The sequence below is a fragment of the Myotis nattereri genome (genome assembly GCF_964212035.1).
Source record: "Myotis nattereri genome assembly, chromosome: 13".
Taxonomy (NCBI): domain Eukaryota; kingdom Metazoa; phylum Chordata; class Mammalia; order Chiroptera; family Vespertilionidae; genus Myotis; species Myotis nattereri.
In genome coordinates this window covers 17,033,487-17,058,206 of record NC_138088.1, presented here as the reverse complement: position 1 = coordinate 17,058,206, position 24,720 = coordinate 17,033,487, and the positions used below count along the sequence as shown (strand labels likewise).

The window sequence follows — 24,720 nt, the reverse complement described above, 5'->3', positions numbered from 1 at the left end:
TATAGCCATAGTCAGAAAGGTGAGGCAGCAGGCACTCGGGGTAGGAATTACAGTTTATAAAGTCCATCCTTCTGTCTCTAGCATCTGGAACGATGCCTGGCACACAGTAGGTCCGTGATAAACATTGAATGAATGAATGAATAAAGGAATGAAGAAATGCTTTCATCACACAAGCCTGATCTCATTTAATCTGCAAAGGAAGGCACAGGCAAGGCAGGCATTGCCTTGTTTTGTGGATGGGGAGCTGAGATCAAGAGTGTAAGGTCATTCATTCTCTCTGTAGTACCACGCGGAACATTCTTGGTATAGCATCCTGTGACTCCATATGAACTTCCTTTTGGGTCATGCTGGTCAGAAAATAGCCCTTCAGGGGAGGAAGTGGAGGGTATGGGTGGGGAGTGAAAAAAAGAAAAGAAAGACAATAACCCTTCAGGGGAGGAAGTGGAGGGTATGGGCGGGGAGTGGGAAAAAAAAAAAGAAAAGAAAAGAAAAAAAAATAACCCCTCAGGGACCCAGTTTCCTGGACACAGCCTCAGGACTAATTTCCGACATCCTCGCCCTCCTTGAACACCTGGCATCTGCCTGTTCTTTTACGAGCAGCTCCGGGAAAGGGGGCCCTCCATTGGTCTCTGTGGCCACATCTGGCTTAGAAGGTCTGGACCTCTGAGAGCCAGGGGACTGGTAGCTTTCCTCTGGGAGTCAGGAACAGAATGAAGTCACACACATTCAGTTCCTTATTCTCTCACTCTTGACAGCAGTGTCAGATAGCCTAGATCACCACACTAGTTCCTGGATCTCAGGCAAGCAACCAACTCACATTGCACACCGCAAGGGCGTCCCGGGAGTCAGAGCCCAGCGTCCCAGGAGTGTTTCTGGAAGGAGCTCTCCAAGGCCAGCAGGAGGGCTCCCCTGAGCTGCAACATCTTTCATCACCTGGCCCTCCCCTGGCGGCATTCTGTCTTGTACCCCTCTCTTCTGGAGGAAGTGCGGTAGCGAGCACAGGAACAAGGATCAAGTTCTAATGATCCTTGCTGGCTTTGCCAGTCATCAACTATATATCTCCTCTCCACCTCATTATTCTCATCTGCAAAATGGGAATGTCTCCTAATACATCATAAGGCAATTGTGAGCTTAAAGAGGATTTGTTGCAAAGTGCTTTTTAGCACAGGACAGAAACAATGCCAGTATTTTTATTTTTTTTTATGGCAAAAAGAAGAGAGAGAGAGAGAGAGAGAGAGAGAGAGAGAGGCAGAAAACTTCCAAAGTGCCCCAGAGCTCTCTGTTTCTACTTGTTCACCAATTCATTCATAAGAAAGCACCTATGTGAACAAGGAATGCACAAATGCCGAGGGAGAGACAAAGATAGTTAAGATGTCGTTTCTGTCCTTAAAGGACTGAAAGACTAGCGCAGACTGTGCACCAAAAGACGGACACAGGGATTTCAGAGAGCTCAAAGGTCACAGAGTGGAGGGGAAGTTTTGTGAAGAGTTGGAGGCCCCAGGATTGTTCAGCCAGGTGAGGAGGCCGCACAGGGAAGGAAGGAGTAGAGGGGTGTCATGCTGGCTGCATAACGGTCTCCAAGCCTCTTTGTTGGGGAGGAAATGAAGTCATCCTGCTCTCAAAAATCAGCATGACAGCCTCCAGCCAAGTAATCTGGAGTCATGGGAGCTGCCGGGGAGCTCTGTGAATCATGGCAGTCTGCTGGGAATTTCCTGATCACTAACCTGAGTTTCGGGGTAAGTCCTAGGGCTGCAACATCCCTGTTTACATTTGATCACGTTTATTTACAATTAATGGACTCTAAATCCAAACAGAACATGTCACCGTCTTCTGGAGGAAGTAGTGAGGCCGCTCTGAGACTATTAGCACTCTGACTCAGTCTGTCTTCCCGGAGGCTGGCAGCTTCGCCCGGTTAGCCGGGCGTGCAGAAGAACTCTCTCTGGAGGACGGTGGGTCACCTGCCTCCCTGTAGCTCAGTGGTTCTCAACCTTCTGGCCCTTTAAATACAGTTCCTCACGTTGTGACCCAACCATAAAATTATTTTTGTTGCTACTTCATCACTGCAATGTTGCTTCTGTTATGAATCGTAATGTAAATATCTGATATGCAGGATGGTCTTAGGCGACCCCTGTGAAAAGATCGTTCGACCACCAAAGGGGTCACGACCCACAGGTTGAGAACCGCTGCTATAGCTGGATGGTTAACTTACACTTTCTGCAGGCAGAGGCTGGCACCCTGAGACCTCTGGCTGGAACAGAGCAGAGAGCTCTGGCGCTGTCCCTGCCCTCCTCCACCTGTCCCTGCCCTCCTCCACCTGTCCCTCTCAAGTGGACCCAGACTGAAGGTCCAGGTTTGCCAGGCAGCAAAATGCTGCAGGTGTAGCAGGGAGAGAAACCAAGTCTTGGGTGTGGTCTTGGGCCTCTAGTGAGTTTACAGGGACTCAGGCCTCTTGTCTCCCATCAGGGGGGACAGTCTTGGTGGGTAGGATCCAAGTGACCCCAAAGCCCAGGTTGGGGGTGTGTGTTGTCGGGGGGGGGGGTGGTGGTGGTGGTGGTGAATGAACCCCAGAGTCGCCACTGTGCTCCTTCAACTATGCCAGAGGGATATGTACGTGTGCATGTGTCTGTGTACAAAACTCTTTGCCTTGTACAAGAAGAGCAGGCTGAGTCCTTTATACCTGGTCAGTCGTACTGGAGGTCAGTCTTACCTGACAAGCAATTACTTTATCTTATTAGAAACAATGCCCTGTGATGAAGTAGAACACTAAACAGACATGCATTTGAAAGTCTGTCTTTTTGGGGAATGGATGATACAAAGATGTGTTTTCAAAAACTTACACAGTGTTAAATAAATCTTTTCTTTCTTGCCCTCTAGTTCCCCAATTCCTCTCCTTACCGGTGAAAACGGAACGTCCTACCCCTTTACAGCTCACTGTCTATATCAATAAGACTTTACTATTCCATTGTCTGTGTTAACTAACTGTACGCTGGCCCAGGCATATACATGGATTGCTCAGTCCCACCGTGTGGTTCAGTGGTTGAGCTTCCACCAATGAACCTGGAGCTCAGGATTTGATTCCCCATCAGGGCACATGCCTGGGGCTCCATCCCCTGTAGGGGGTGTGCAGGAGGCAGCGGATCAATGCTTTTCTCAACATTGATGTTTCTATCTCTCTCCTTTCCTCTCTGAAATCAATCAAAATCTATTTAAAACAAAAGAAAATCAACAAATGGATTGTTCATTACAGGAACTTCCTGAAAGACCCATCAACACTTCCACAGAAAGAAAGCATCACCAGTTTGGGCCCTAAGACTTTGTTTTCACACTCCTACAATCTTGTGTCACGACCCTAATCTAATCCTTATCAAGCCCTCGCTTTCTTTTTCGCTCGCTCCCCCGCCAAACAAGGCCTCACTTCCAAAGAATGCCCTTTGACCAAACTGCAAATCCTCAATAAAACCCGACCTCGCCTTCCCCCTTCCTCATGCACTACCAGACTCGCTCCCGAGGTCTCAGCTTGGTCTTATCCGCTGGGTGTGCTGATAATTTTGGGGAGAGCCGGCATTCGACATAAGCAGCCTCTGTTACCAGTGTTTCGTCTGTGTTTTCAGCGAGGACGTGACATACGCACTTGCACCCTGAGAAAAAGACTCCACAGCCCTGAGACCTGCGGCCCGTGCCCGGTACCCGGGGTCCTCACGCACCCTCCCGGGCAGGTGGAGGACCAGGCGGGGCGGCTGGAGAGGAGCGGACCTCGGGGCCTGGGGGGAGGCATCATGGCTCCCGGGCGCCCCTCCTCTCCGCAATCGGGTGTGTGGGTGGGGGTGGGCTGCCCCGGGCGGGGCCCAGGCCTGGGGATGTAGGTGCCGCCGTATCAATCAGCTCAGACCCGGTGCGTCCCCACCGCGCTGCTGCTCACGCTCCGTCACCGTCGAGGAAACGTGCAGGGTCCGGGCGGCGGGCTCCCAGGAAGGGAGGGGGGTGGGGGGGAAGGGAGTGGACGGGACGAGCCGGGCCGGGGCGGGGCCAGCGCCTGGGCGGGTCTTAATATACAGCCCGCGCCTCACAGCGGGGAGACCGGAGCCCAGAACCCGGCGAGCAGCACCGCGTCCACCTGTCCGCGCCGCCCGACCCGCGCCGCTGCCGGTGAGTGCAGCCGCCCCCGCCGCGGCCGGAGGATGCGCGCCCCGCGCCTGCGGCGTCCCTTCCCCGCGCCCGCTGCCCGGCTGCGCGCCGTCTCCGCTCCGCGTGTCCACGCGTCCCCTGCGGGTGCCGGTCCCGGCGGTGCCGAGCCCCTGAATCCCAGGGAGGGGAGACCACCGCGGGCTCGCCTCGCAGGTGACCCAGGGGCACCACCCTGCGCTGCCGCGACCCGCCCGGCGCGCTTCTCGCTCCTCGGCTCCTCCCTGACTTCTCCTTCCCGCGCAGGCCGCTGCCCGGAGCCCCAGCCTCGGCACCATGAGAATCCCGCGGGCGTGCCTGCTGCTCTGCGCTCTGGTCGTGAGCAACTGCGAAGTAAGCGGCGTCCCTGCTTTGACTCATGGCGGTGGGAGGGGGCTTGCACGACCCCCCAGAACAGCGCCAGGGGAAGGAAGGGGCTGGTGGGGAGCTGGTCCCCCCCCGCCCCCCGCCCCGGGCCATTCCATCCACTGCAGGGCCAGACCCTCCGGGTTAAGGGGACAGGTGTGGCCGAGGGGGCCTTGAGAACCAAGGGAGTTGCAGGCTGGAGAGGAAGAAGCCTTTGCAACGGCCCCAGCCTGTTGTCACCTGATCTGTGAAGCTTGCTTGAGTCAAGCCACTTCTCTTCTCTGGAAACCCATGATCGGCCTTCCATTTGAGGGCTAGTTAGATAGGACCGGGGTGAGGAGAGAGGGAGCTGTAGGGAAGGATGAGTTTTGGGACTGGGGCCAGTTTATCCACACCCTGAGGCCCCCGGGGTGTGGGGCCTTTGGTGACCGTTCCCCTCCCCTTATCTTTTCCAGGACAGCCATGCAGAATCTGGTGCATGTGAGTATCCGTCCCTTGCACAATATCTGGCTGCACAAACATCTTGGAGAAGCCTCGGGAGACGGCCCTTCCCTGTCCCTGATGCAGGGCTGGCTCCCCCGCTTACCTCCTCCCTGCTCCTTGCTTACTCACCCCCGCCTTTGTGATTTTCAGCAAGCTGTGGCTGTCTGAATGGAGGAACATGTGTGTCCTACAAGTACTTCTCCAACATTCATCGATGCAACTGCCCAAAGAAATTCCAGGGGGAACACTGTGAGATAGGTATGGAGATCCTACTCTGTCTGGAAGGAGGAGGGGGCACAAGAGATTTGGGGGCAGGGAGAGATGAGTTGGATGCAAGAGCAGGCAGGGGTAGGAGGTGGAGGTGGAGTGGGGGGGCATCATCCCTATGCAATGTGATAGACACATTGCATCCTGCCAGCACACCTCCCAGGATGACCTCGGACCCTAACGGACCTAGTGATAGACGGCTGCGCCCTCAGCACTGGGAGGGCAGAGTCAAACACATAAACACACATTGTCTTGTAAGCTGTGGCTGCACACATGCGAAGTGGGAGGGAAGGAGACCTTTTCTAGTGTCTTCTGCCAGGCCTGAAGTCACTGAGGCCTGGCAGGATCTCTGAAATGCCTGCCTGAACCTCCTCCTCTTTCTGATATTCTCTCATCCTCAAATCCTTCCATAGATACGTCGGCCACTTGCTACCAGGGAAATGGTCATTCTTACCGAGGAACGGCCAACACTGGCTTCACGGGCCGGCCTTGCCTGGCCTGGAACTCTGCCAATGTCATTCTGAAAACGTACCATGCCCACAGACCTGATGCCCTCCAGCTGGGCCTGGGGAAACACAGTTACTGCAGGTGAGGTGGGGGCAGCAAGCACCTTCCCCATGGCCTCACAGAGCCCTTCTGAACACGCCCTTGTGCTCCCAGAGTGCTGGCCATAACGTGAGAATAGCCAGGCCTCTGGTTGAGTCTTTCTTGGAGGGGAGGATGCAGGAAAGACATTCTGTGTGGAAATGACACCCCTCTCCTGTCTGTGTTGCCAGGAACCCAGACAACCAGAGAAAGCCCTGGTGCTATGTGCAGGTTGGCCGAAATCAGCATATCCAAGAGTGCATGGTGAACGACTGCTCTGCAGGTGAGTGTCACCAACCTGTTTATGATAGTGGGTGAAAGGGGACACATTCATATACCCCCTTATTCCATCACAGGAGGGATGAGGAGGGAGGCTTGCCTGGCCCCCCAAAACTGGGAGGTCAGAGGATGAGGAGAGGGACACTTTATCCTACCCATCTTCCTAAGACACCCCTCTCTTTCTCCTCCAGGAAGAAATCCTCCTGCAAACGCAGGGTTTCAGTGTGGTCAGAAGGCTCTGAGGCCCCGCTTTAAGATTGTCGGGGGAAGATTCACCAACACCGAGGAGCAGCCTTGGTTTGCAGCCATCTATAGGAAGCACCGTGGAGGTTCTGTCACCTACGTATGCGGTGGCAGCCTCATCAGTCCTTGCTGGGTGGTCAGCGCCACACACTGCTTCATGTACGTCCCTCTGTCTCTTCGCCCTGGCCCTCCTGCCCTACCCCAGACACATCCCTTTCGCCTTCCCGGCAAAGGATTTCACTTCAATTCTACCCTCTTAAGCCCTTTCTTATGGCTCAGAGCCTTGGGGACGAGTCATGTTCCAAGGTCACTGTGGTGGGAGGGCTCGGAAGTGACAGGACCTCCTTTCCCACAGTAATAACCCAAAGAAGCAGGACTACATTGTCTACCTGGGTCGGTCAAAGCTTAACTCCAACACACTGGGCGAGATGAAGTTCGAGGTGGAAAAGCTCATCTTGCATGAGGACTACAGCGCTGACACGCTTGCTCACCACAATGACATAGGTGCGTGGAAAACCCTCATCTGCCATCATGATGATGACCCAGAGAGGAGGGGTTCAAAAAGAGACTCAAGTGGGAGGTTGAGGTTGCAGGGGAACTTGAAGACCCTACTTTACACAACAAAGGGAGCAGTGGGCAAGGGTTAGGGTGCTCCCCTGTAGAGTCCCTGAATGTCCAAACAGGTAGCCCTCCCTGGGTGGCAGTGGCCCTGTGGGCAGTGGCTTAGACTGGGATGCCCCTTCCTTTGCTGGAGGCAGACTCTGTCCCAGGATAGAGAACTTTGACGGAGGATGGGGCTGAATTTCAGCCCATCTACCTCAGTCAGGGCTTTTTGTAGGAAAAAAAACCCCAGCACCCTTGTACAGCTGTATGCAGTAGCCCTGGCTGCCCACGCCTTTGCCCGTGGCTGGAACAAAGCCCATGAGGCATGGGACAAGGGAAACTTGTTTCATCCTACCAGCACACCTCCCGGGATGACCTCTGACCCTAACTGACCGAGGGATGGACAGCTGCTCCCTCAGCATTTGGAGGGCAGAGATGGTGACCACCTGACCAGGTGGTGATCTTTCCCCTCTGACCTCTTCCCCTTCCCCCAGCCTTGCTGAAGATCATTTCCATCTCGGGCCAGTGCGCACAGCCATCCCGGTCCATACAGACCATCTGCCTGCCCCCAGTGAATGGGGATGCTCGTTCCGGCACAAGCTGTGAGGTCACTGGCTTCGGAAAAGAGAATACCTGTAAGTGACCTTTGGGGCTGGCTGAGGGGTCCTGGGGGAGTGGTGTCAGCTGGAAGTGAGCGCAGCTTGATTAAGGGAGGACTGTGGAGATAGAGAAGGACCATCGTGGAGGTAGCAGATAGGTCCAGTGTTGGAGTGGGGATCACTGTTTAGGGAATGATGAACCATAAAGGTAAATAAGTGGAGGGTGAGGGGCTATAACTGGGCTAAAAACTCAGATTTGGGTGGAAAAAGAATAGGGGCTTTCCCTGGTGGGAATACTTTTTGGTCCCCTCCCTGGCAGAGGGTCCCATTAGAAGGGCTGGGCAGACACGGCTTAACATAAAAGTCTCCATGTTTCTTCGATCTAGCCGACTATCTCTATCCAGAGCAGCTGAAAATGACTGTGGTGAAACTGGTTTCCCACCGGGAGTGTCAGCAGCCCCACTACTATGGCTCTGAGGTCACCACCAAAATGCTGTGTGCTGCTGACCCGGCGTGGACAACAGATTCTTGCCAGGTGAGAGTTCTAAGCATCTCTCTCCATGATCCCCACCTCTCTCCAGGGCTCCTGAGCCTCGGCAGCCAAAGCCACAAGAAGCCAGAATCAGGGGCTCAAGTTTTAGGTTTAAACCAATTCTTACGTTTTTACCAAACACTTGTCAGCCTGTCTCTGTGCTAGGCACTTCAGGTGGGGGGAGAGAGGAGGACTAAGAAGAAACAGTAGAAAATAATATAGCTCAGTATTCAGAGTGTGGTGTTAATGATAAATGATCAGACGTTTAGTAGAGGGAGCTGAGTGCCAACTAGATGGTCACGGAGGGGAGGCTGTAAAGAGAATGTGGCTCAATAGGGATTTGAGGAGGCAGAGGGAAGCCTGGAGAGCATTTCAGTTGCAAGATACAAAAATGAGAGTGAGCACAGCATATTCCAGGATGGGAGAGAGATAGGGCCTGGGACTATCGGTGGAATAGTGGCAGATAGTAGGGCTTTGAAAGCCAACCAGAGGATTTTGAACTTGATGTGGTAGGAAATGGGAGTCACTAAGGACTATGACTTTGGAAAACTCTCCCGTCTATCTTGGGTATGATTGGGTCGTAGGATCCGATGGCCCCCTTCCAGGGCTTTAGAAAAATCACATTTTATTAATCATTAACTTCTAATTAATTAATCATTAATTTCCAGCTTCTTCCAGGGCTCACTTTTTGTGTTTTTGGCTTAACAGGGAGACTCAGGGGGGCCCCTGGCCTGCCCCATTCAAGACCGCCTGACTCTGACTGGGATTGTGAGCTGGGGCCGCGAATGTGCCATGAAGGACAAGCCAGGTGTCTACACGAGGGTCTCACACTTCCTGTCCTGGATCCGCACTAACACCGGGGAAGAGAATGGCCTGGCCCCCTGAATGGCCTAGCCCTCTGGGGGCCCCCAGGGAGCCAAGGGAGGAGAGGAGCACCACCCACTCCCACGCTGACCGTCATTTTTGCAGTAGCTCCATCTGCACCAGCCACACGTAAGGAAGAGACTGAGGAAGATAGGCTCTGCAGAGATGGTTTTGCTTGTGCTGCCCACCAGGGTGAGCAACAATGGCTTTATCCGCAGGTCCAGGACTGGGTGCTGGATGCCCAGATCCCCTCTGGCCAGGATGGAGGGGTGGTCCTGGTCCAAGATGGTACTGACCAGTAGTTTGTCTTTTTCTGGATTAAAGCCTTCTGGAGATAAACATGACATCTTCTATGCATGGGAAGGAGAGGTAGCTCCCCCAACAGAGGGCATTCATGAGGCCTATTATTGGGAAATGAATCATTTCCCAATTAGGAAGTGTAACAGAACTGAGGTCTCTTGAGGGAGCTTGGTCAATGTGGGAGCAGTGGTTTGGGGAGCAGGAACATTAATAACTTGAGGGTAGGGCTCTGACATTCCATGAATGTATCAGGAAACATTATCTATGCATGTGTATATTTGCACACTTATGTTCAGGCTGTGAGGAGTCAGAATGAGTAAGAGCTGGTGTTCCTGTGTCTAATTGTAAGTCTAGATATTTCCCTAAACTGTATGGACTGTGATGCCACATAGAATGACCAGTCAGGAGAGGTCACGGGTCACTCCTGGGGCCTCTGGGTCTCCCATGATGCCTAGGAATGTATCATTCTGGGCATGGCTCATGACCAGCATTACACTTTCAGTTTCACTCTCACATAAATGTCCCTTCCTTGGACAGTTATCCCTTCTGACCTTTCAGCCAAATGCATCCAATCCTCACTGAGTGGGGTGAGGACCACTCCTGTACACTGAATATTTAATAATTATATTCTGCTATTTTTATTTATATCTATTTTTATAATTTTGAATAAAGGTGATTAATAAAATGTGATTTTTCTAAAGACTTTCGTTCTTTCCCGGTGTTGGTATGGGAGGGAGTTGGGGAGCAGAAAATGATCATGGGGGCATGTACCGCAGAGTTTCTTTGGGGGGCTGCATCTCTGGAGTTAATGAGGCTTTGGGAAGTAGCTAGGAGAGTTCTAGGTTAGGCCCTCCATGGCACAGAGGTACAAAAGGAGTTGTAAGCCAGGGACCCGCAGCTTGGTCAATGGTGGCAGGCTGGGTATCAACCCCCAATGCCCTCCTTGGCCTGATGCTTTTGCGCAGTGCACGTCTTATACATCTGCATGGTGATCCTCTTTAGTATTAGTCTCACCATATTCTCTGCACTCTGCCCCCAACAACCCCAGAGCTGACCTCAACCAAGCAGAACACCTGTATGAGTGAAAATTATTGATCCAAAACCCAGCTCGGCTCGAGTCTGTTGGCATTCAGGGAACAGAAAACATAACTGCCCATTAACTGTGTGGGGCTGGTGCTGAGTTTTCTCAATCTGTTCATGGAGCTCATGACCTGCCATTGCAATTCCTACGATCAGGTGGCTCAGAGTCTGACGCTGGTTGGTATCCTAATGGAGGTGAGCATATATTTTGAACCAAACATCAGCTTCTAAAGAACTAGAGTATAGAAGGCAGGCTGGGAGATCGGGTTGGATGCCCAAATACTGGAGTTTCCAAGCGGTGTTAATGGGTTTGGCAGTGTTTCTTACCCAAGTCAACTGAGAGCCTTTTAAAAAAATATACGTGCCTGTATTCCACCCACAGAGATTGTGATGCAGGTCAGGGCTCGTGCCAGGCTGTGTGGGTTTGAAAAGCTCAGGTGTTTCCGATAAGCACCTGAGTGAATATCTTTTGGGGGCAATTGGCCAGATTATGTGAAGTGCCCAGTAAATTCAAGATGTGGCCAGTGTGTGTTCTCTGCATAAACAGTTTTCTGCGTGGGGTTTGGGGGTGCCAGGTCTCCTGGGCTCCCTAGGGTCCCGGGAGGGCAAGGATCCAGAGTATTCAGCTTTTTGTTTTTGTTTTTGGAAAGTTGGCTGATATCTTTATTGCTTTGGGGGTGGAAGGTGCTCAGGAGCTCTTGGTGGGGCAACGCTTCCTCCTCACCTTCACGGGTTTCTGGCTGCACAGGGTGCAGCTGGCCCTATGCATGGCGGCCATGGGCCGATCTGGGCAGTGATTGTTCCTGTGGATCATGTGCTGGGCCCTGAGTTCTTGTCGATGGTGGTCCGCATGTAGGAGATGGCCAGTTTTCACTACCCGATTCTCCACTTTATGACGACCACACCTTTGCCGTGGGCTGCAGGCTCCACGCCCACCGTCTTGTGGTGAATCACCCTGTTATAGTGAAAGGAGTTGTGGGCTTTCAGATTTTTGGGTTCACATCTGCTTGTTCCTCTTGGTCAGAAGCTGATGGACCATCCACTGCAGGTGGAAGGAAAGCGCCCAAATATTCAGTCTTTAATCCCCATAATCTAGCATGTTGTCCTATTCAGTAAGATGTAGTGGTTTCAGAGCATGGATTTTGGAGTCAGGTGGCCAGGACTGGAATCCTGGCTCTAACACTAGCTGTGTGATTTAGGAAAGAATCTTAACCTCTCTGTGCCTCTGTTTCCTCATCTGTAAAAGAGGTAATACTATTTCCCTCCTGGGATTATTATAAGGATTCATGAGTTCATAAATCTCTCAGCATAATCCTGGCACCTAGTAAAGGCACAAAAATAGTGGCTATTATTGCAAAGCCACTTAAATTCTTGGGGAACTGAATGGACCCCACTCCCCTCTACCACCCTAGGATTGCATTGGTGTGTTTTGGGTGAGCTGAAACACACCAATGCAATGTGAGGAGAGAAAAGGCGTGCTGTGAAGCTAAGGGGCCCAGCCCAGACTGAGTTGCTGCTCAACCTCTGGATTCCCCCCCAGGGGCCAAGAAGATCCTGTTCCAACATGAGCAGCTCTAGCATCAGGGCTCACAGGCACTGAAAACAGGAAGCGTGAGCTCCACTGGTTGGATTGAGCAATGACACTGCTAACTCTCTTCAGACCATTTCCCAGCCACCACCCCGACCCCCAGCCAGCTGCTGCCTCTTCCCTGAATTGTGAACGTCACTCAGGGCTGGCAGACATCAGCGACTCCTCCACAACCAGTTTCATGGCTCCAGATACTACCCTGTCCCTCACTGTGGGGACTGCCTCCTTCCAGCGCTCACCATGCGCTGGACACTGTATTAAGTTCTTCACGTATTGTCTGGTTTAATCCTCACAAAGATCATAGAGGGAAGGTGTTATCATTGGCCCCATTTACAGTAGAGAAAATGGAGGCACAGAGAGGTTGAGGGACTTGCTCAAGGCAATGCAGCTGGCAAGCGGCAGAGCCAAGTGGCTGTCTGCAGAGTATCCAAGCCAAGCACTGTGACATCTGACCTGTCAGCAGGGCCCTCTTTCCAAGATCCCTACTTCAAGGATGTTGGGGGTCCAGGGTAAGTGTATCAGAATTTCAAGCCCCTACCTAGATTATAGTTCTTTCCTCTTAAAGGAGACCACACTGAGCCACCAGTTTCAAAGGAAAACCACCTTCTCGAGCTAACCTCAGCCTTTTTTGTTGAAATCTGATTTCATTGAAGTGGTTTCCGTTTTCACCAGAACTCCTCCTTCTGAAATATTCTGTAGACCATTCCATTATCGGGACTCAACATGATTTCCACTTACACCCTGCGTTCCTCAAACCAACCCTCCACAACCACCACATCCCTGCGTGCACCCCTCCAAACTCATCCCCGGTGAGTCCACCTTCTTCCCTAGCAGAAAACATTTGAGCCTTCCCTTTGAATCAGGCACGGTGAGAGATGTTGCTGAGCTGTTTTTAAAATAACAGTATTATTTTTTAAATTTAAAAATAAATAATTTTAAAACCACAAAAAAAAAACAGTATTTGCCCTGGCCGGTGTGGCTCAGTTGGTTGAGCATTGTCCCATGTACCATGGAGTCCATTCCCGGGTTGTGGCCTTGATCCCCAGTAGGAGGCAGCTGATGGATGTTTCTCTCTCTCCCTTCTTCTCTCTCTAAAATCAATACAAACATGTTCCTAGCCGGTTTGGCTCAGTGGACAGAATATCGGCCTGCAGACTGAAGGGCTTTGGGTTTGATTCCGGTCAAGGGTTGTGGGGGTCTCCAGTAGGGGGCATGTAGGAGGCAGCTGATGTTTCTATCTGTCTCTCCCTCTCCTTCCTCTCTGAAATCAATAAAAATATATTTAAAATAAATAAATAAAATGATTATATTATATAAAAAAATAAAAATCAATACAAACCTATTTGGGGGGAGAAAGTATGTATAAAGTGCGTGGAATGATGATGAGAAAGCAAATAATTTTGCCTTGGGAAGTCAAGGAGGATTTTACAGAGGAGGTGGTATTTTACCTTGGTCTTCAAAGATTCAAAGGAATTTGCCAAATAAGGAGAAGAAAGGCATTCTAGGCATAGGGAAGATCATGAAGATGTGAAAATGCAAGGAGTTCACAAGAAATGATGAATAAATTGCTGTGGTAGATAAAAGAGTTTGGGGAAATGAGCAGGCAGAGAGTGTACGTGTGTGTGGGAGGGTGGGGGTAAGGGGGGTAGGAGATTGCTGGTAAGGATCCTTAGGCAGGGCTTGTATTCAGTAGTAAGCTCCAGCACTACTCAATCACTGAATAGCAGCTGCCCCAAGGTTCCCTCTATGTTGTCCCCTGCCACCCAGCTTCTCTGCACTTCTTTGGGATCCAGCAATCACAGAGTTAGTGCCTGGCAGGGGCCTCTGAGACCCCTCTCTCCTCCAGCTGCCATCAAAGTGTTGGTGCTTCAAAGTCCTGCTAGTAAAATATTTAGAATATCACCTCTTGCCCTCAGGTACTATTTCAAAATCTAGAAAGTTAATTAACGTTAGGAGTCATAAAAGGGTTTTGTTTTTTTCTTTAAAAATTTCCACTCAATTGTAAAAGTAACTATAAATGTACAATGCTTCCACAGCATTCCACAGTCACTGTTAACATTTTTGGCTTCTTGGGTCTCCTTTGCAATCTCAACCTCCTCTGCTTGATTCTAAATATTGAGTCCCCAAGGTTTGATCCTACACTTTGAGGAAAGAGTGAAGAACAAAATGGAGTCACTATAGTCAAGCCGTTAAATTACTAAAATCAAGTAGGCTGAAGCATGAGGAAATTATTCTACTCTTACTGCAACAAGCCTGGAAACTTAAACTTTTAAACTCTCCAATTATGCCTGGAGATGATCTCTCTCTCTCTCTCTCTCTCTCTCTCTCTCTCTCTCTTATCTCTATTTGTCTCTGTATCTCTATCTGTACCTATATGTACATCCATATCTATCTCCTATAGATAACCCTCTGATTACCTTTTCCCCCCAACCAAACATCCTATATAATAAAAGGCTAATATGCAAATTGTCCCCTTGGGAGTTTGACCCACCAGGAGTTCAACCGCTCGCTATGACATATGCTGACCATCAGGGGGTGGCGCGAAATGAAGGAAGGCCCCGTCCGGCAGCCAAAAGGCCCCAATCGGCCCTGATTGCCAGCCAGGCCTACGGACCCTACCCATGCGTGAATTTCATGCATCGGGCCTCTAGTATCCTATATAATAAAGAGCTAATATGCTAATTAGATGGAACAGTTGAATGACCTTGCAGATGACCTTCCAGATGAAGCTGGGGCTGCAAGGGCTGGCTGAGGCAGCCGGGGCTGTGAGGGCCGAGCCCCTTGCACGAATTTCGTGCATCGGGCCTCTAGTTTCATATAAAAACCCATTAATATACAAATTGTAATCACCAACAGCATCCACATAGCAGCGAAGGAACAGGGAACATGGCAGAGTATGACAGGGGAAGGAGGTTTTCAGGGTCCCTACTGTTTCCCATGCCTGCAATCTCTCTATTACCTGTGAGAGCATGAGGTCTTAGCAGAGGGCAGATCAAGGCAGCCAGAGGCAGTGGGGCCCTGATGCCAACACAGACAGAGCACCGTAAGCTGCTCTACATGCCATCTCCCCATAGTGGCAGCCTCCAGGGAAACCCAGATCCAGTAAGGAGGTAACAAGAAGGTGGTTGTGACTGAGAGCAGAGTCAGCATCATTCCTCAGCATCGTGCTGATCACACGTTTAGAAACAGAGTTTTCCAGGGGCTGCTGGATTGAAAAAACATAAAAACTGTTCTGGGAAAAGGACAGAAATTGTATCCGAGTTTACCTTCTAACCCAGATTCCTTGTGACTCCAGAAAGCTGGGTGGATCTACTTAGATGTTTGGGAAGGGAAAGAAATGACCGAGCCTTTGGCCCAACAGGGCTGGAACCATTGACCAGGAAAGCCTCAAGGCAGGCCAGGGAGGTCTGTGGGAAGAGCTCTGGGCCAATGGTGCTTATATGGGAGCATGGTGACACAATGGCCTATGTGTGGAAGAGAGAAAAGGCACAAGTTAGAGAGAATTAAGAACTAAAGTACCTGCTTTTTATAGGCCTGGGCTGTAAAGGTGAGATAATCCTTCTGGACTGAGGCTGGGAGAGACCTGAGGCCCGATCTTTCCTCAGGGACAAGTTTGACAGGCCTGAATGTAGTTGACAGCCCAAGTCCTCCAGATGGCCCCACAGGACTCTCCAGGAGGCCTGACTGTCTCCTCCAGATGTGTCAGGAGACTGGCCATAGTCCTAGCTGGGCTCAGGTAGGGCCTGGAATCCCCCACTTGGACCCCAGTTAGATGCAGCCCATGGAGCTCTCCAGGAGGAGGCCACGGATGCAGCCAGGGAGCCCCAGGCCCTTGACAAGGATACAGTTGATGGGGAGGCTGCTGCTTAGGGTGGGGTCCTGGTTCTCTAAGGCCTCCAGCCTGTCTGTGTCGTTGTCCCAGTTGATATGGAAATGGGTCACCCAGGGATTCGTGGCCAAGATGTTCCTTTGGAGCTGAGAGAAGTCTGGCTTTGGGGGTGGGTTCTCCCGCAACTCTGGGTCAGAGTACTCGTTGACATAGTAGCCCACACCGGTGAACTCTTGGCCACGGGAGGTGCAGGTGACAAGGACCACAGTCACACCAATGGCGTCAGTCTCAGGGATGAGGGATGCCCAGTAGAGCTAGAGAAGAAGTAGGGGCCAGACCCTACCCAAGCTAGCCAGCCAGGAGCACAAGGAGGCATTACGCACATTTGCATTTTCAAAAGATTTTTCATTTCAGGTGTAAAGAAAGGGTTGGTGGTGCTGTGGGGAGGGGTGGAAGGAGAGATCAAATCAGTGGGGGAGGCCAGTTGGGAAGCTGTTGTGGCAGTCCAGACAAACGTTGATCTACTTAGATGTTTGGGAGCATTGGCCTGGAAGAGGAACGTGTCTCCTGGCTGGGATAGGACAACCAGCATGGAGTCTAGGATTTGATCAAACTCCTCTCAGCTGAGCCAACATAAATGATCTTCCACTCTAGGTCTTGGCCATTGCCTCGCCAGGTCCCGGCTCAGTCGAGGCTGGGGCCAAGCCCACATCTGGGTCCTATGGGTCAGCGGACAGCGTTGCCCACGGAACCTCCTGCCGTCTCTGTTGGTGGACTGAAGTGCCTGATGACCTTTAGAAGGACTTGGGAAACAAGGTCACATGACATTTATTATCTAGGCCTTCCGGACAACCTGCAAGATTTTCATCCTGGACCAATTTAGAAGCTAAGAATGCAGGACTGATTCTTCTCAAGAGCGCACCTTTTACTGTAAGAACTCTCAGCTTTTCCTTCTTCCTTGGAACACCCTGGGCACTGCCTAGTTGCGTTTTTGGGTTGCAAACACTAAGGCTTTCGAGCAAAAGCCTCCTGACTCTTTTGTGCTCTGTTGACAACCTTCTCCTCTTTTCACCCTCAACTTCTTCCCACAGTCTCATTCACACCCAGGCTTAAATTACCACCAATACACAAATGCTTAGCTCCAGCCAGACTTTTCCTCTAAACTTCAGACTCTTATTTTTCATCGCCTACTTGCCACCCCCTTTTAGCCGTCACACATAAGGCACCTCAAACTCAGCCTGCCCCAAACTGGCCCTGTCTCAGGTGCCAACCTGATGGACTGCTTTCATCACTCTGTCTCAGGTGTTGACAGCACCTCCATTCACATTCAGAAATCTAGGAGTCATTCTGATGCTTCTTTCCGCTCACCTCCTCGTTCCATCCATTACCAAGTCCTGACAATTTGCCGAACATCTCTTGACGTCATCCATTTCTCTCCATTTTCACTACCGCCGTCAACGTTTGTCCGGACTGCCACAACAGCTTCCCAACTGGCCTCCCCCACTGATTTGATCTCTCCTTCCACCCCTCCCCACAGCACCACCAACCCTTTCTTTACACCTGAAATGAAAAATCTTTTGAAAGTGCAAATGTGCTTAATGCCTCCTTGTGCTCCTGGCTGGCTAGCTTGGGTGGGTCTGGCCCCTACTTCTTCTCTAGCTCCACTGGGCATCAAGCTCTCCCAGTCTTGCCCTGCTCAGCTATTCTCTCCCTGGGCAGTCCCCCTCTCACCACAGCGCCCTGGTTCCTGATGTTCCTTCTGTCCGGGACTTTCTTTCTGACGTTCTTTAACTAGTTAAGTTCCTCCTCTTGCTTCAGAAATCATTTCTTCAAGGAAGACTTTCCTAGGTTGCCCGTATCTATATAGAATCCTGCTATTTTGTCTACAGTCTCATTATAGTATAAGACGATTACCTCTTTGATGCTCTGGTCACTGTTGCAATTTTACCTTTGCTGCATCATTACTTGATTAGTGTATGCTTTCCCTCAGCAAATTGTAACCTCAGTGAGGGATAGTGTGTTTTTCACCACTGTATCCCAGCTGATGTCTGGGGATGGGGTCTAGAATAAGGCAGGCATCAAGTAAATATTTATTGAATGAATGCATCCTGATGTATTTCTTTCCATTTGTTTCCTCTGTCTGCCTATTTTTACATAGCTGTGTTCACACTTTCTAGATAGTTTTGTATCCTGTCCTTATCCTCTGACTATTTTGTCACAAGTGTTTTCCTATGGTATTGCAAATATCTCCAAGCCTTAGGTACACAACATAGTTAATAATAACACTCATCCAACCTACCTTTCTGAATGGAGGCATCATAGATAAAGTATGCGAACGCTCTAGTGCACATATGAGACACTATTTGCATTTAAAAGAAAATGTGGGTGAAGTTTGTCCCTGGTGCCCTCTCCATCCTTGGGCATTTTTTTTCCAGTGCCCTTGCTCTGCTTGGTCACCTAGTTAAGGTCTAAAATAACTCATTAACTTTAATATGCTACCAGTCCAAGGAGGTTTGCATTTTTTTTAAAAGGCTTCTAAAGGAAGGGCACTCATTCCAAGCTGATGAAGTTTGGGGGCTGGGAAAGCACTCAGAATATTAATTTATCATTAATTCGCCCTTCACTCAGTCATGTAACAAACACTCATTGAGAGTTGGTCATGGGCCTGGCACTGTGCTGTGTACTGGGTGTGGAGACAAAAGCCCAAGTCTCAGTGGGCTAAAGGTCAAGTGGGGGAACAGATAACTAAGTGATTACGGTGAGAACGTTGCTATGAGGAAGATGTGCAAGATGGTCATGGAGGGCTAAGAGCACATTCTGCACAGAGAAAACAGCATGTGCAAAGAGGTGATGAGGCTGGTGGGATTGGTGAGGCTACAACCTCAGGGGCTAGAGGACCTGGAGTGCCACACGAAGGACTGTAGACCTTATTGTGATGGGGAGTCTTTCAAAAGTTTGGGGCGTGTGGCAGCAGTGTGAAAGGGTGGTTAAAGGAAGATTCTCAGGCCTAGATGAGACTATGGGCAGAGAATATCAGTTCAGAGACTACTACAGTTAGCCAGGAGCTGAAGAGTGTCCGAGCCTGGGCACTGGCAGGGAGGTAGAAGGGGAGGGTACAGATGTGGGCAGATTTTATGGAGACAGAACAAACTTGGTGCCAGGCTGAGGGTATAAGGAGAGTATCATTTGGTTTAGCCTCCTGGCTTCAGACAGATAGGATACTGCATAATTTTACAGGAGTTTTCACCATAAGTGATTTTCCTAAAGCCATGTCTAGTAGGTCGCTGATGAATCCAGAGTTACTACAGGTGGACTTTTAGGGATCAGTATCTACAGGGCAACCCAGACCTGCTGAGGACCTCAGTGACTCTATCCACTCAGTTGGAGAACTTCCCTGTCACCATAATCACCAAACGACGATGTCATCCAAACTTTCAGGGGTTCATGTTTTTTCTTTTAAAACACCAGGTCTGTGACAGTGGTTCTGACTCCAGGAATTTCTCCAAAACCTCCCAGTTCTGCTATATATTGTCAGTAAATTAGTGGATTGGCCTGTGGATGATAAGGGGATTAGCAGGCACTAGATCTGGTTAATTGGCTTCTGGCTTCCTGAGAAGTGACTTCCGTATGAAAGTGAAGTAGATTTTGTAAGAACTCTGGTGCTGGTACTGGGGAGTCCAGTCCAATCCCTTCAGCCCCCTTTTCTGTGATGTGCAAATTGACTTTAATTTCTCTTACAGACAAAAACTGTCTCTTTAGCCCTCTCTCCAGAGCATGTGTATAAGCTGGTGTCACTGCGGTTGGTAAGCAGGACACAATAGCTCCAGTTTGGCTTTTCCCATGATTAGCTTGGGGACAAGGGTCAGCTCCAACCTCGGGTTTTCTCTTATTCCTCACTCACCTGCACACCCTTTACCACCAGAAGCTGAGAGGCTCAGCCAGGGAAGCTTTAAGCTCTTGAGTGCTGGTGGGTCCTGCTGGGGCTGGATATATATGTGACGCTAACAGCTTTGATCAGATAACTTGTCTTCTCCACTGGAATTTGGACCCTGTCCCTGGCCTTAGAGGGCTATTAGAATTATGCCAGGATGCCCAGTGGTGAGCTTATCAGAAGTTCTTCTTTGACAGCCCCTTTCTTTTTTTTTTTTTAATTGATTGATTTTATTTTTTATTAAAAATATATTTCATTGATTTTTTTACAGAGAGGAAGGGAGAGAGATAGAGAGTTAGAAACATCGATGAGAGAGAAACATTGATCAGCTGCCTCCTGCACACTTCCTACTGGAGATGTGCCCGCCACCAAGGTACATGCCCTTGACGAATTGAACCCGGGGCCTTTCAGTCCATAGGCCGACGCTCTATCCACTGAGCCAAACCGGTTATGGCAATTGATTGATTTTAGAGAGGAGGAAGAGGAAAAGAGAGAGAGAGAGAGAGAGAGAGAGAGAGAGAGAGAGAGAGAGAGAATTTGTTGTTCTTGTCACTTATGCATTCGTCAGTTGATTCTTGTACATATGTGCCCTGACTAGGGATCAAACCTTGGCATGTTGGGACGATGCTCTAACCAACTGAACTACCCGGGCCAGGGCTGACAGCCCCCTCCTTGTAGCTCCTTCAAGTCAGGATTTCCTCAGACACTTACCTCAGCCTTTTCTCCTTGGTTGGACTCCTTCATGGCTAAGAGGATGAGGAAAAAGGATGGAGACACAGGGTGGGATAAATACTTTGTTTAGAACATCAATCGGAAATGGTGATTCTCCAAGTATGTTTCTCCAATGGGCAACTTCAGCATCACCTGGCACTCGTTAGAAGTGCAAATTATCCGGCCCCACGCTAGAATATTAAACAGAAACTCTAGAGGTGGGGCCCAGCAATCTCTCTAACAAGCCCTCCAGTGATCCTGTTACGTACTCAAGTTTGAGAACCACTGATCTGAGTTGATTCTCAGGCTTCAGTATAATTCTGAACCACCCGGGAAGCGTCTTAACCATAAACTGGCTAAACCAAGCTGGATTGGTGTCTGGGAAACTGTATTTTTAGCAAGCTCCCTAGGTTGAGAATGATTGATCTAAGGAATTCACCTTATGCCCTAACTGGTTTGGCTCAGTGGATAGAGTGTCGGCCTGCAGACTGAAAGGTCCCAGGTTCGATTCCAGTCAAGGGCATGTACCTTGGTTGTGGGCACATCTTCAGCAGGAGGTGTGCAGGAGGCAGCTGATTGATGTTTCTCTCTCACTGATGTTTCTAACTCTCTATCCCTCTCCCTTCCCCTCTGTAAAAAATCAATAAAAATATATTTTTTTAAAAAAGGAATTCACCTTATCACTTACCTGAGTCAACCGGGGAGGGCTGTGGAGATGTCTCTCCAAGTTCCAAATGCCACCTGTATCTGAACCTCTGGGGAGCTTGTTAGAAAAGCAGGATCTGAGGATCAGATGTATTGAATCCGATTCTCTGGGCCTGAGGCCCTGGCCTCTACAGTCCGAGTTCTCGGGGTGATTCTTATGCATGTGAAAGTTTGATAACCTGTGAGCAACAGATTGGCAGGTGTTCTTTTTTTAAAAAAATTTTTAATACATTTATTATTGTGCAGCACCAGTTTTCCACTGATAAAAACAACGAATACATAATATAAAAACAGGTAATGAGTCATAGTGAAATAGATTACATTAAAATCAATAAATTTTACCAATGGAAAATGCAAATGGGACAAAGGTTTGTAAGGTGTTCATTGCCTAGAAATAGAAGCAATTCAAATATATTAAGAAAAATTAATACAAATATAGATGTTATAAGTTGAGTCTACCTAGTGTGCAATTATGCCATGAGAAGGGGGTCAATTCTCCGAGTCCAGGGAATGTGATAGGAAAACACGAGGAAGCCGCGAGTCACAGATGTGCACACTCGAAAAGCTCACCCAGTCCTACTGGTGCCAGAGCACATGGCCAGGGGGAGCGTGGAGGCTGGGCTGGGTCCTTGGGAAAGTTCTGGGCAGCAGCTCTCCAGTGGATCCCCACACCAGCAGCAGCTATTGCGCTCCCACCCTGAGAACAAGCAGCGAGGTCACATGAGCCCTACTGGGTGCAGCCAGGACCTCAGAGTAGCCTGAGATTGCTCCCATGTGCGGTGGCCACGAAGGGAGCAGAGCCCAGGCCACCTCCCCAAGGTAGATGCTTAGAGGTGCGCTGACTCTGCACAAGAGCAACTGGCAGCCTGGACGCCACTGACCAGCGCTTCTCGCTCGCACCAGCGTGGGCGCACACCCGGGTCCCCTCTGGTCCCGCAGCATCTGCAGGACTTGGTGGGGACAGGATCCCTTAGAGATCCAGTAACTTGTAGAAGTCCTCATCGCTCTCATCCCAAGGCGTGCAGGAGGAAAAGAGGGCCTCGAAAGGGCTTCCGGGTGAACGCAGCTCTGTGTATCCAGGGGTCACAACAGGGTCGGGAAAGAAATTGAAGGTATAGGGGCCCTGAGGCCCAACTGTGTCCTTGGCTGGAGCTGGAGCTGGAGCTGGAGCTGGAGCTGGAGCAGGTGCTGCGAGGACCACGCTTTGGGCACCCTGCTCAGGGTCCCACCAGGCGTGGATGGAGCTGAAGACTCAGGGTTCTGCTGCTGGGAACTCTTGGAAGGTGCTGTCTGGAGGGGGGCTGCAGAAACCTGGGCCAGCGCGGTGCAGGGAAGCGGCGGGGAGCACTGGGCCGGTGGGGAGCACAAAGTGGGCTGAGAACACTGGCTCCTCAGGGAACACACGTGGGGAGTGCAGCACAAGCCGGGCAGGAAGCACTTGGCGGGCCAGGAGCACAGAGCCGGCTGGGAGCACTATGCCGGCAGGAAGCACAGGAATCTCCTGGGGCGCAGGGCCCGCAGGCACAGGCTCAGGTGCGGGCGCGGGCGCAGGCTGAGGGGCGCAGACTCCCGGTTCCTGGGGCGCAGGGCCCGCAGGCACAGTCTCAGGTGCGGGTGCGGGCGCGGGCGCAGGCTGAGGGGCGCAGACTCCCGGTTCCTGGGGCGCAGGGCCCGCAGGCACAGTCTCAGGTGCGGGTGCGGGCGCAGGCTGAGGGGCGCAGACTCCCGGTTCCTGGGGCGCAGCGTGGGCTCCCTGGTCTTGCTGCCCGCGCAGTCCCTGCAGCCTGCGCTCTTTGGCCCTGCGGTTCTTGAGCCACACCTGCACTTGGTCCTCCTGCAGGTTCAGCCTGGCTGCCAGGGTCTCGCGTTCCTCGTAGGTCCCGTAGGGTTTTGCCTCAAAGAATTCCTCCAGGACCCGCAGCTGTTGTGCGCTGAACGCCGTGCGCTGCCGCCGCATCTTCTTCCTCTGGGCGCGTGGGGACAGCCGGGAGCCGGTGGGAAACCTGGGCTCTTGGATCCTGGATGCTGTGGGGCCCTCTGTGTTTGAGGCTCGGGCCCCCAGGCCTGTATGTGCCGCCTTAAATTCCTGTTAGTCGATTGGCAGGTGTTCTTCATGATGGCTCACCTGAGGAGTTTTAACAATGACCTCGGACGTGCTGGGGCCCCGCCTCCAGAGAGTCTGATTTAATTGGTCTGGGCTGGGGCCTCCATGTTTTTCACCAATCATCCCCCACCTCCACTCAGGTGATTTTACTGTGCCGCTAGGGTTAACAATCATCAGGTAAAAGGATGATGCGGATCTGGGAAGGGTCAGGAAACGGGAGAAAGTGAAGGGGTGCCAAGGAAATAATTGGTGGAAGTCTGTGTGGGAGGCTGGTTAGAAATGTCAAGTTGGAAGTCCAGAGGCGATAGGAGGGGCCCCAGATGGGAGAATAAGTAGGTTAGCTTGAGTGGTGTGGAGCTGGTGTAGGAACAGGGTTAGTGTATCAGTTCCCTACTGCTGCTATAACAAATTACCACAAACTAAGTGACTTAAAATAACACAAATGTATTATTTTACAATCCTGGAAGTCCAAAGTGGATTAGCAGGGCTGGGCGCTTTCTCGAGGCTCTAGGAGAGCCGCTGTTTCATTGCCTCTTCCAGCTTCTAGATTCTAGAATCTAGAAGCCACCCACGTTCTTTTGGCTCATGACCCATATCACTCCAACGTTTGCTTCTATCATTACATCTTCTCTCACTCTCACCCTTCCATTTCCCTCTTATAAGGATCCTCTTATACATCGTGATTACATTGGCCCCACCCAGATAATCTAGGTTAATTTCCCCATCTCCAGATCCTTAACTTAATCACATCTGCAAAGTCCCTTTTGCAATGTAAGCTTAGCATATTCACAGGTTCCAGGAGTTAGGACGTGGCTATTCTTAGGTGTCATTATTGAGCCTACCACAGCCTGCCCTCTGACCCCCAAATATTCACATTTATCTCATATGCAAAATACACTCCATTCCAACAGCCCTCTGAATCTCAACCTATCAGAGCATCAACTCAAGGACTAAAATTTCACCTAAATCCCATCAGCTCAAAAGCTCCAAATCTCGCCATCCAAATAATCTAAAGTATGAGGGAGGCATTGTATGTGATCCATCCTGAGGCCCATTTAAAAAAAAAATCCTCAACCGAGGATGCATTTTTTATTGATTCCACTAGTAGAAAGAGAGGAGTGGGGGAGAGAGAGAAACATTATTGTGAGAGCATAACACTGATCTGCTGCCTCCTGAATGCACCCTGACCAGGATGGAACCCACAACCTGGATATGTGCCCTGGTTGGGAATGGAACCCGAGACCCTTCAGTGCACAGGGTAATGGTCTAACAGCTGAGGCAGACTGACCAGCTGGGCCCACTCTCTCTCCATCCGTGAACCTGTGAAATTAAAGAAACAAGTTATCTGCTCCAAGGGACAGGCATCGGATAATAGATCTAGACATTCTCATTCTCATTCAAAAAGGGAGAAAATGGGAGGAAAGAAGAAGTCATTGGTCCCTAGAAATTTCAAAACACAGCTGGGAAAACTCCTTAGGTTTCAAGGCCTG

The 24,720-nt window shown here is 50.6% G+C and overlaps 1 protein-coding gene and 1 pseudogene across 2 annotated transcripts; one reads left to right on the top strand and one right to left on the bottom strand.

The window, feature by feature from the left end:
* The first annotated feature begins 4,076 nt into the window (after positions 1-4,076).
* PLAU (plasminogen activator, urokinase) lies at positions 4,077-9,978 on the top strand. The gene is made up of 11 exons (XM_081104973.1): positions 4,077-4,146; positions 4,429-4,515; positions 4,983-5,007; positions 5,161-5,268; positions 5,691-5,865; positions 6,054-6,145; positions 6,333-6,543; positions 6,740-6,888; positions 7,482-7,622; positions 7,973-8,121; positions 8,827-9,978. The coding sequence occupies exons 2-11, from the start codon at positions 4,459-4,461 to the stop codon at positions 9,001-9,003; spliced, it is 1,284 nt and encodes a 427-aa protein (XP_080961099.1). The 5' UTR covers positions 4,077-4,146; positions 4,429-4,458; the 3' UTR covers positions 9,004-9,978.
* Positions 9,979-15,718: 5,740 nt separating this feature from the next.
* Positions 15,719-23,083, bottom strand: LOC308529177 (histone chaperone ASF1B-like; annotated as a pseudogene). The gene is made up of 3 exons: positions 22,993-23,083; positions 16,340-16,447; positions 15,719-16,093 (listed from the first exon to the last, which is right to left on the bottom strand). The product of its transcript is annotated as a histone chaperone ASF1B-like (transcript).
* Positions 23,084-24,720: the final 1,637 nt, after the last annotated feature.